The 12752-nt window shown below is 41.5% G+C and overlaps 1 protein-coding gene across 1 annotated transcript in view; it reads right to left on the reverse strand.

Annotated features, from left to right (window-relative positions):
* GRK3 (G protein-coupled receptor kinase 3) overlaps positions 1-12752 on the reverse strand; it is a 123723-nt gene that overhangs the window by 48466 nt on the left and 62505 nt on the right. The window contains exons 4-6 of the mRNA XM_044244040.1: positions 6182-6283; positions 3973-4047; positions 2878-2939 (exon numbers count right to left, since the gene is read on the reverse strand). Of these exons, the coding sequence (XP_044099975.1) occupies positions 2878-2939; positions 3973-4047; positions 6182-6283 (239 nt within the window). The remainder of the gene's footprint in view (positions 1-2877; positions 2940-3972; positions 4048-6181; positions 6284-12752) is intronic.

The raw sequence follows: 12752 nt of genomic DNA on the forward strand, positions 1-12752 counted from the left end.
ATCATTTCAACATGCATGTGGTCGGTACAGAATTAGTAATGAGACCGTCTACATTCCTGTTTTAACATTAAGTCGTAAAACCCGGTGCGTATTTTGCACTGAGAGCCCATCTTAATTCACACTCAGCCATTTTGAGTGCTCAAGAGCCACATGTGACTAGTGGCTCCCACACCGGACCACACAGTTCTAAGCAACTAAGCCACCCAGGTGCCCCGACCACACAGCTCTAAATGACAAAATATTTGAAAATAAAGACAATAGCAGCAAACACTCAGATGGAGCTTTCCACATGCCAGACATCATTCCTTTCTCCCTCTGGCAACAGAATGAGCAGGTCTGATGAGCAGGAATGGTGATGCCCATTCTGCAGCACAGCAGACCACGGCCCGGCCAAGGTCACACAGTGAGAGAAGGGCTAGGGCTGGATCTGAACCCAGACCAAGTACTGCTGCTCAGAGATACAAATGCTGTAGGAGAAAAAGTCCTTAGGCGAGAATCACAAAATGCGGTAGGCCCACTGAGCGGATCTGCTCCCACAATTTACTGAAATGCTTGGTGAGTACTTTGCTTTCCCTCTATCTAGAAAAATATCTACCTCCATAGCTATTTAATTAAGTTATTATTTTCATCATGTTTATTAGTGAGCAACACCGTCTGTAATGTTTGTTTTTAAACATTTTTTCAGAAACAAATAATACATTCTATGTTAATAAAAAGAATTTTTTCTTTCAAAAGAAATGCATTCTAGATTGAATACTCTTCAAAGGCAAAGAATATTCTTGGTGACCTCTGGTATTTTACCTAGTCCCTGGCTCAATCCCTTACATGGGCACAGTATCAAGGGTCCTATGGATGAATGAATGAATAGAAAGGAAAGGAAAGGAAGAAGGGGAGAAAGGCAGAGAGTACATATGAAGCACGTGGTCCAGGAATTATCACTATTATTATCAGAATGCCTTAAGGCATCTAACTATCCTAGTTGCCTGGGGAGGTTCATTTAACATGCCATCTAAGATCTTTTAAAAGTATTTCTGAGGCTGAAAAGCAAAAGCAGAAGAAGTCTTTGTAATTATGCAGCATCTTTTGCCAATGAAACTAAAATGGCGTTTACAGAGTGTTTCACTGATCTCCCTATCATCTCTGTGAGGCTGGTAAAACAAATTCTATTTTGAGCATTTCTGAGAGTTAGTTCAAACAGTTTCTTTCTTTCTTCTTTTTTTTTAAGTATGATGAGCGCAAAAGGCAAAACACCACTCCAGTGTCCTCTATACTTATAAATCCGTGACCGTCACTTTGAAATCCACTAGCCGGGCTGGGCTAGCTCACACCGGTTCTTCCTCCCGGATTCCGGATTCCGGAGCTCAGAGCTGGCAGTGGGGGGTGGTGATCTGCCATGTTCTATAGACTTGCAAACTAGCTGGGGAGGATTAAGAACCTCGGAAAGAGAACTATCCTGATGACAGAGAGAAGAGAACCAAATCCCAACACATACCCTGCCTCAAAAGAACATCCCCTCTTCCCCTCACCCAACCCCACTTGAACAGCTTGGATTTCTTGTGGCAATAAGAGCGGAAGGCTCACCCAGTGGGACAAAAGGACATGCGGGTTGACCAGGTGGCCAGTCAGCAAAGAAAGAGCTACCATACCCCCTCCCCCACTTTAATTTCCATCCCCATTTCTCCCCTCTTCCCCAGTGATGACCTAGAAGCTCGGCTGACCCAAGACCTGGGAAAGGTCAGATTTTTGAACTAACAGTACCCAAGTGCAGGCCAGACCCTGCCGAAACACAGGCAGCCTTTCCCCTCAGCATGAGCCACTGCTTTCTGGCAAAGTCTCCAGTCGACTCAGCAAAGGGTAATAATCATTTGTATGCATATTAGTGTCCCCAAGTACTGATTCCAGGATAAAATTATCCCTTGAACTCTAGTGGCATCAGAAGGCAACTGGTTTTTTTTTGTTTTTTTCTTTCTTTCTTTCTTTCTTTTTAAATGCCTCCAGTTCTGTGACTACTTGGGAGGGAGAACCACAGAGAAGCAGCGTTTGTTCTTACGGGGCAATTACTGAACAGCTGTGGGCCGCTCCGGCACCGAGACACGATCATCATGCTGACTGTCTAGAAATGAGCCCAGTTTGTGGAGAAGAGCAGTCAGTGTGAAGGCGGATTCCGCTGAAGAGAGTCTAGTTCCAGCGGTGCTTCATCTCGGGGGGATACCCAGATCCCAGCCAAAGGGCTGCTGGAAAGGCCCACAGGCTGGCAACGGTGACAGGCGTCACTGGGCATGCTCAGGGCTTCGCATGACAAACCTACTTGTATAGTTTGAGTAGCTCCAAGGGACATATTCATTAGGGATAGTCATAGTACATGTGACCACAGACATCTGCCTAGAAACCTCAAATTCTACTACGTAAAGAATCAAGTAGAGGTTGTCCCCCCGTGGGGGATAGGATGTCAGAGAGCAAACGAATGAATGAGACAGGTTATAGAAGCATGCTTGCTGTTGCAAAGGGGTCCCAATAAGATACTCTTAATACTGTGGTTCCATGGTCTATTTCATCTCCAGGCCATTTTGAAGCTAAAGAGCTGCAGGTTCAAAGAGACATCAAGATATGCAAATCCTACATAGTAAGGTAAAGTATTGAGGGGACAGTTTAATGTGAAGGCTGGCACATAGTACATGTTCAGTAAGTAATTGTCAAATGAACAAATTGACACCCATTTTAAGGACAGTGCTCATTGGCTAAAATGAGGTAAACCTACAGAATATAAGATTTTATATACACACACACATAGTGTGTATACACTATTGCCTTAATATAATATTACATGTCAAGTATGTCTCCCAAAAAAATGGTATGTACATACATGAAGTTTCATACCTTTCCATAAATTTTTGGAAAATGTTGCCTCGAAGACTTTCACAAATTTCTTCTATGTAGGGCTGCAAGGGATGGAAAAGAAATCCCACACTGCATAAATAGGAATCTAGAACACATACTGAAGAGACCCGGATGACCTGCAGCTCCCACTCTTGCACTTGCCCAATTCTCAGTAATGGATCCATCACCATGACTATTAGTTATCTACAGCTCAACTATGTGCTCTGTGAAGGTGCGGACAGGTCCATCCCGTTTGCCACTGCTTTCCTATTTCTGGGCATGGTTCCTGCAAAGTCACAGATGCTTCCCAAGGGACCATGGTTGGTTGTCCACGTGTGTGACTGGTGCAGTCCCATAGGCCTCACACTCAGAAGAGCCCAGGCCTTGGTTTTGTGTCCCTACCATCACCATCTTGAAATTCTTAGTTTCTGAACAAGGGGCCCCAAGTTTTTAATGCTGTGCTGGGCCCTGGAAATTATGCAGCACATTTTGTAAATGACTAAAAGTACTGACAATCAGCACTGACATTGAGTTTTAAAGACTCAGGGAGTAAATTTTTTTTACACAGAATCACGGAGCTAAAGGTAACCATGGGGAACAGTTAAACCCTTTTTGCATATGAGGCTGCAGCACTGTGGGCACGTGTTTTCCCAAGGTCTCAGAGCAAATTCACAGCTAGACCAGGATGAGGGCGCCTGGTTCACTCGTGCAGTGCACATCCCTTGATGGAAAACAGTCCACAGGTGCCTCCTGCACTACGTAATTCTGAACCACACAGGTCCACTTACATGTTGACTTTTTTACAGACAATACTAAAAATGTATTTTCCTTATAATTTTCTTAATAACATTTTCTTTTCTCTAGTTTACGTTATTATAAGAATACAGCATAGAATACACATGACATATAAAATATGTGTTAAACGACTGCTTATGTTATCGGTAAGGCTATCTGGACAACAGCAGGCTATCAGTAAAGTCTGGAGGCAGGAGCCAGAAGCTACATGTACATTTCTGACTGCGTGGGGGGTCTGGGCCCCAACCCCTGAGCTGTTCAAGGGTCAACTGTATTTATTTTGAAATAATTTTGTCTTACCTGGAAAAGAGTTGATGTCACTTGTTTCTTGGATAGGTGACTTTGAACATGCTCTACGGCTTGCTTTGAGAACGGCTTTCCAGAAAAAAATTTAAAAAAAACAACACATTTTTTATTCCCCACAAATACGAGACGTAACAAACTTCTGTAACACCCTAACACCACAGCATATAATTTAACACAATTACTAAGCAGGAACCTGTGGTAACTATATATATATATTTTTTTTAAAAGATTTTATTTATTTATTTGACAGACAGAGATCACAAATAGGCAGAGGAGGCAGGCAGAGAGAGGTGGGGAGCAGACTCCCCGCTGAGCAGAGAGCCCAATGCTGGGCTCGATGATCATGACCTGAGCCGAAGGCAGAGGCTTTAACCCACTGAACCACCCAGGCGCCCCTTTGTGGTAATTATATTGACATGCATTCTTTAAACATCAGCTGGATATCTGTGGGCAACGCAGATGCTTGCTCCTCTGAGCTCCCATAGTTCTTAGTCACCATGTCAAAAAGGAGGATGAGCACAGGGGCACATATTGACATACCTAATCCCACAAGAGTTTGAGACTACTGTGGTTTTAAAAAAAAAAAAAAAAAAAAAAAGAGGGGGAGGGGGCACCTGCATGGCTCGGATGCTTAGGCATCTGCCTTTGGCTCAGGTCATGATTTCAGGGTCTTGGGATCGAGCCCCACGTCGGGTTCCTCCCTCTCCCTCTACTACTCCCTCTGCTCGTGCTCTCTCACTCTCTCTGTTGAATAAAATCTTTTTTTAAAAAGTAAAAAGAATCTTATTATCACCTTATTAAATGTATACATCCCTCAATTTGTTAATGATGGGGTCCTGAAAATACAAAAATTTCCACTATATAAGAGAAAACAAATGCATGAAAATCCATTTAAGAATTAAAAGCTTAGAAGGATGTAGGTTAAAGAAAGTCTTGCTGTGACCACAGCAGAGGGGAGCTGGCTCTAAAAAACAAACAAACAAAAAAAACCCAGAGTTTACACCTATAAGAACAACACACTCCCTTCTCCCTCCAAACTTCAAATTACACCTTTAGGAATGTGCCACAAGAAGAAAAGCTAAAAACGCCCATCATTCTGCCGAAAGCCCTCTAAGCTGCTGAGTGACATGAAAACGAAGTTTCAGCGGCATGCCTGCAGGACATCTGGCATTTGCCGAGGTTCAGCCGTTCTCCGGCAAGTTAGCAAGGCACAGAGCATCAGCCAGCAGGACTAGCTCCGGAATTCTGAGAAATGCACGGCCAAGAGGTGACACCAGACACGGTTATTTGGGCGGCAGTAAGAACCGTGAATGACACACTAAACACAGACGCGCTAAAATAAACCATTATCATGGCCAGCGCTGTCCACTCTAACTTCCTGCCATGACAGCGATGCTGTGTATCTGCGCTGTCCAACGGCGGAGCCCCCGGCCACGGGCAGCTATCAGGCACTGGAAATGCGGCTCGCAAGGCACCGAGGAGGGAAATGTTTAACTCCATTGGATTTTAATTAACTTAACCTTATATCAAAATAGCCACCTGGGGTGAGCGGCTCCTGTATTGGACATGGCAGGTGACGACCATGAGGCCACCCCTCCAGAAAACTCTCGCAGAGTGAATTATGTGGCGAATTTTTATTACTAATTCTTCCCACTCACACCTGGTAGAATATTTTCCTAGGAACCTCATTTACCCTAATGACTAAATGGACTGTTTCTCTGGTTTACAGGGGGAAAAAAATGTTCCCACCATTATTTAACTATTAATAAAATTAACATAATAACTACTCTTCCTCATTAATCCAGAGAAACCATCTAAGATTTCTATTGATCAGTATTTGATTTGCCTAATTATGTAAAGTAGAGCCAAATTAACAATAAGAAAGCTGAATTTCTTTTAGAAAGTTTGGAATTGAGACCAGCCTTTCTTTCCGTTCATCTGCATGAGCTATCAATTTTATTTTCACCTTTTTCTTTTTTTTGACCGTGAAAGGACCTGCTTCTGGAAATATCCTTGAAGTAGCCGGAACAACAGCTTCGCGTCAGCATTACCAGCAAACAAATGACAGCAGATGAGACGGGGGTCCTGTCCTGGGAGAGCACTGTTCGATTTCTTAAACTTCTTCCTCCTACTTCACTTTCTAAAAACACCACAAGCTGCCTCCTGTCCAAATGACAGGCACGGAACAGAAAGAAGTACTTACGTGTGAGCAAGACAGGAGCTCCTTCATGATGTAGGTGTCATAAATTTGCCGGCTTCTGCAAAGGCGGTCTTCCTCATTTTCGAGCTTCTCATATTCTTTTATCTGGGGTTTTCAAAGTTACCATTGTTAGGTATGTCTTCCCAGAAAACTCACTTTATTAAAAGATATTACTTGCCCGGGCAAAAACCACTTCCACGGGAGATTAAGCAAATTGCTGAGCTGGCTACTCCACAGGAAACAACTATTTCTAATGTTGGAATAATGAAGTTGGGATAATTTAAATGCAACTTGAAACATGAAAATGGGTTTTTTCCTATGATGAACCTCATCACTTAAATTCAGAAGCACAACATTAGAAAACAAACACTGCCATGGTTACAATTATCTTACAATATACCAGCCAGGGGCCATCTGTCCTTGCCAATTCTCCTCTCCAGAGCAAATAGCACTTAAATCTGGCTGTAATTCCATTCTAAGACTTAGGATGGGGATTCTTATTCAACTACAACTAGTTCTTATTCAACTACAACATTACAAAACAGAAGGGGGAAAAAAAATATACACACACACACACAGAGAGAGTCAAGATTCCTGTAAAGAGATGTTTTAAAAAATCAGTTGAATATTTTAGAAAGGCATTAATCCAGAGATGAAAGCAAAGGTTTTTCGGGTTGGAGCCTCAGCTGTACAATAAAATATTAATAAACAGGTTACTTCAAACAGTATATTCCGATAACTTAGGGAAGCCATGTTAAGACAGGCCAAACATTAAAAATGTGCTTTAGAAATACTTGCCTTCTGTAGAACTGGTCCCAACCCTCTAATCTGATAAGAGAAGCTCCTCGACCCGAGAAGTTGCTTTTATTTATTTACAGACATGCTCATAATCCAAAAGATAAGAGAATGAGGACACAAATGAAATACGGAGTTAGCAGGAAGACTGAGGCAAAGATCTTCAATATGATGACTAATTACTATTGTCTGACTTACTTTTGGGAACAAAGCATTTAAATAGAAATGAAAGTTACCTTTTTACAGTAAGGCTGGGTTTGATAGTTTTTAAATCAAAACCAGTAAATCCTATAAGAATTACTGATAAAGAAGGGGCACAGTCGGCAGGGTATGGGGTATGTAAAATACTGTCCCAGATGAGGGCCAGCTGACTCACACATGGAGAAATTACTGGGGCCATATTACTGTCCTGAATTATTGTCATCAGTGTTACCATGAGAGTCACAGGTCTGTGACTGCTGGGACTTAAAACAGAGTCTTGTTGGAACAGACCAAAGTCTGTCATGAAGGCAGGTGGACTGGAGTAGGTTATAGGCCATCCAACCAGAAAAGACTCTTCTAAGGCAGCAGCCTTACCAAAGGACCTGGGCTTCACCCCCATGAGTTAATTCAGGACACAACAAATCTCAGTAGTTCAAACACCATGCCAGACACAAATAGGGTAGCTGGGTGGCAACAGAAGCCAGACACCAAAATCCGAAGTCCAGTCAGAAAATAAACAGAGAATCTGGCTGGGTTGACTTCTTTTGTTGTTTTAATTTTAGGTAGGTCCAAAGGTCAATGCAGAATTCTGGGATAACACAGGTAGACTCTTAGTGAACCAAAGGAAACATTTCTGCCTAAACAAGCAAACAAACCCAAGAAATAGTAAGACTTTGCGGAATTATTATCCTTGAAAACAAATGTAAAGGAACACAAGATCTGCGTTCCAGAGGGCCTAGGACGCAAGCGGACACCTGTTTAAACAAATGTTGATAACATGGAAGTTTTCCATGAACTGTAAAAATCTGATGCCACAGAACATTCTAGTTTCTTGGGCAAATGACACTTGGACCCACAATATGTGCTTTACAAAAAAGACTAGTGCCACATAAACTCCAACCTGAGTAATAGCAAAGGAAGAGCATAAGGTGTCTGAGTTTCTGTGGCTGTAATTCAAAATCCACTTCCTGTTATCAGGAAGACCACTAATCAAAGAACACACAGCCCTATCAACCAGCCCTAGACAGGATGGTCTTACTAAAATCTGTGCTCAGAAAACACCACCTCTAATTGGGCAGTTAGGTTGACCAGGTCACCTGAGCAGGCAGAGGCCAGAGTTCAGAAAAAGACACATTCACTTGGCGACATAGAGTGGTTCCAAAGCTCATGGCTGAACACACAGCCTGAATGAGCGGAACCCTCAGAGCAAGCACCTCTGATCCACCGCTCCCACATCTCTACTCTCTCACCACCATCGTAGGGAGATGGCCCTACAAAGCCACTAATGGCCTCTGCTTGCCCAATCAAGGGTCTCTCTCGTCTGTAGCTTGACTGACTCCCCAGCAAGCATTCAACTGGTCTCTTCCACCTTCTTTGACTTCTGTGATCTACACTCTCCAGTGGTTTGTGACACTGGCTCCTCTTCCTCAGTTTCCCATGGCTTCTTCCTCCTCTGCTGGACTTCTAAATACTGAAGTCCTCAGGACATGGGGCCAAGGCACCCTTTTTTCACCTGTTATATATTCCCCTCAGGTAAAACTACTCAGTCCTACAGTTTCAAATACGAATTCTATTCAGATGTCTACGTTGGGATCTCTAGTACTTACTTCTTTCCCTGAGCTCTAGACTCTAAACATCTAACTACGTATTTGCCATTTCCATATCCTCTCTACTCCCACCAAGCATGCTCATCCCCTGGCCTTCTTTATCATGAACGTGAGAAAAACCATCCTCCCAACTGCTTAAGCCAAAAAAGGAATAATCATCCTTGATTCTTGCTCTTTTGTTCACACCCCTGCTTCTACCTACCCCTATATCCAATTAATAATCAACCAATCATATTGGCTTTACATTTTATCACAAACCCAGGCTCTGCTTCAGATAATAATCTACTTTAAAGAACCGCCAAGGGAACAATCTTCCTGAGAAAACAAGAGTAAATTCTGGATATATATAAAACCTAAGCAGCAAACACTAGTGAGTGACCAGAAGTACGTACATAATGGGGAAGGGGCATGGACCAGAAGCTGGAAAGTCAGTGAGGATATTCCTGAAAATAAAGAGCCAGACAGGCAGAGCTCCAAAATTCTGTGTAGAAACTCTTTCAGTATCCCTGCTGGACCTCGTGATGACATGTGAGCACGGCAGACCCAAAGCAGTCCAGCAAAGGTTAAAACAATTGAACAAGCTTTAGCTGCGACCCACTGTATAAAAAGACAGAGCTTTGAAATTTGAATAAGCCAAGTTAATTGCTAAAACAAAAAATCAATACCCTCTGAAGAAGCGTATGGAGTTTAGAGTATCTATAATGTATCAATCCTACTGTACAAGATACAATTGAAGATCATTCTACATATCAAGAAACAGGAAAATATGGTCCCCACGCAAGAGAACAGATCATAAACGAAGACCATTCCAAGATGATTCTGATGTTCAAATTATCAGACAAGGATTTAATGCAGCTATTAGAACTAAACAATGAAGTATGGATCACTGAAAAAAATTAAATTAAAAAAAACTATACTTAAAGACACGACAGAAAATATGCATGTAATGAATAAAAATATAGAAATTGGCAACAGAAACATATTATGAGAAAAACCAATAAATTTTAGAACTAAAAAACACATCCAAAGTAAAAAATTCAATGGATGGACATAAGAGTGGAGTAGAGATGCCGAAAGAGTCACAGAATTTGAAGACAGACCCATAGAAATTATCCCAATCTGAAGAAAGAAAAATTATTTGGGGGAAAAATTGAATAGGGCATCAGTGATATTTGGTATAATATCCAAAAATCAAACATACATCTAACTGGAGTCCCAGAAAGAAGGGAAAGAGAGATTGAGGTAGAAAAAATGCTTTAAGGGTAATGGCCCAAATTTTACCAGATTTGGTGAAAGATACAAATCCACAGATTTCACAAAAGTCAGAAAACCCCACAAAGGATAAACACAGTATCTAAAATCACTCCACTATAATACAGAGATTGTGAAAAATGGGGGAGGGGTGGTAAGCAAGATACTTTTATGTTTGTCTCTAATAAACAGACTTTATATATAAAAACACTGGTTAAAAGTAGATAGGAAAAGATATATCTTGAAAACAATAAGCAAATGAGACTGAATGGCTGTAATAATATCCAGTGAAGTCATTTTCAAGACAAAGACTATCACAAGCAATGAAGATGGACATTTCACATGAAAAGGTGTAATCATAAATGCATATGCACCTAATAACATAGCTTTAAAATACATTTTTTAAATGACAAGAAAAAAAATAGACAATTCTACATTATCATCCCTCTCTCAGCAACTAATAGAACAAAGAGATCTAAAACCAGTAAAGACATGGAAGATCTATCACATCAATCCCCTTAATCTAGTTGATATTTATAGACTATTCACTTAACACTCCCATCTTCAATTTTCCATGGGCTTTAGAATAAAACCTGAATTTGTTACTCTGGTCCCCAACCCTGTCTCCCTTGTCGACCTGATCTTATCTCATACTACCCCAATCCTCTCATCCACTATGAACATACCATTTTGGCCTTCTTTTAGTTCCTCAAACATGCCAAGTTCTTTCCCACCACATCTGGGGCTATGTCTTAGCCACATTTAGCTGAAAATGCTCTCTCTCCTACCCTGCTCTCATCTTCAAAAGACTAGCCTCCTTGTCAGTCAAATCTGTTTCCATGCCTGTTCTTCAGAGAATTAGTCTTTGACCCACCACTCTGCAGTCGCCTCCAAGTCACAACACATCACATTGAGTTATGAATCTACTTTCAGACCCTGCACAGCAGTTATTACTTTCTGATACATTTTCTGTTACTTATTACTTTTTGTCGTCTGTTTCTCTCAACCAGAATAGAAGCTCAAGGAAAGCAAGGGTGTTGTCTTGTTCATCCAAGCAATGTCTGGCACTGGTGTTTGATAAATATTGGTTGAATGAAAGAAGAAAATCCTATGGAATAACTTTGCCTCTGATCTTATAGTTATTCTCTGTTTCCCATGATTTATTTCTAAATTTTTTAGATTTTTTTAGATTTTAGATTTAGATTTTAGATTATTTCTAAATTTAGGCATATATACATATTTTTATAAGCTGCCTCTAAATCTAGATGGAACAAAGTAGTAGAACCAACACGCTAAGTCATAATTATGTGTCAGTCACTATTCTGGTGAGCTGATTTCATGCACACAACCTTAAGAGACAGGCACTGTGATCCTCCTCATTCTTAGCTGTGGACACCCACATAGATAAGCTAGAAATTTTGTTTGCCCAAGTTTACATAGTTAGTAACAAGTGGAGTCCAAGTCCAAGCCCAGGCGGGCTGGATTTAGAGCTGGCACTTTTAACCACTAAGCTGCAGCCTCCCATACACCTGAACAGCATGCTATAGATACGGTTTAGAAAGGGACTGTCCCATCCAGCATCCTATCTGAGCCTCATACTTAGCCTGTGAAGCATCCAGAGATGATTCCTAACCTCATTTCCACAGACGAGGCAATAGAAGCTCAACCAGCAAGTGCCCCCGTGTGTGCTCCTCAGGTACAAGGATGGTGTATTGTTCACATTTGTAAGGTCCAGGTCTGAAGTGTAGATGCTTCAGAGATGACTCAACCACTGACCCCAGGTCCCACAGCAAGTGACAGGCACAGCCGCACCAGAGGCTAGCTAGGCCTTCTATCTATGAGTCAAATACAGATGAAGATGAAGACCAATTACACCACAGAAGCAGAAGGCATAGAATAAGTATTACACAGCGTTACAGACAACAAATGGGCTGCAAACCATCATGGAAGACTGGGCTAGTTGTCCAGAAAGACTTGTTAGCAAATATACAAAGTGAGCTAGACCTTAAATGAAGCTAGGCTTTCCACAGGCTGAGAAGGCAAAGCAGCATTCTAGGCTGGAGGAAGGACATACAAAAAGAAACAGAATGGGCTCAGCGGTTAGTGGGAGTTGTCTGTAAGAAGGTAGAGAAAGATACAGAGGAAGGTAGGTGATGACTAATTTAGAGATGTGTGAATGTCAGAATAAGCTATGAGGCCTTTCACACACTGGAAATGGGTAACCACTAAAAGTCTGGGGACCCAGGAAAGTGGAAATACAACATATAAAATATGAGTTTCAAGATAACAGACAAAAAAGTTTTCTAGGGATTGGGATCATACAACCACCATCAGAAATATTCAAACTGATAAAACCAAGGACGCAGAGAAGAATTATTAAAAACCTCAAGGCTTAAAGGTGGTACTAATTTAGAAAACTGCATTTGAAGCCCCAAGACTGGATGATCTTTAGTATATGTGCTGCTGAAGCGAGCACTGGATGGTGTCTTCAAAAAGAAAGAATATAGAGCAAGCTGCTAAGAAGCTTTGGATGTTGCCCTCCAAGAAGATAATCTGATAAGCCAGATCCATCGTGTGCCAAACCAGAAGACAGGTGTGAAGAGCTGGGAGCAAGCCAACCAAGAGAATCTCTAATGTTTAAAGTTCAAATGGAAATACATCAGTAGTATTCACCGCCATATTGGCAAGAAGTGCTTAAGAAGTCACGCAAGTAGATTGTC

Source organism: Neovison vison, chromosome 3 (assembly GCF_020171115.1).
Source record: "Neovison vison isolate M4711 chromosome 3, ASM_NN_V1, whole genome shotgun sequence".
NCBI lineage: Eukaryota > Metazoa > Chordata > Mammalia > Carnivora > Mustelidae > Neogale > Neogale vison.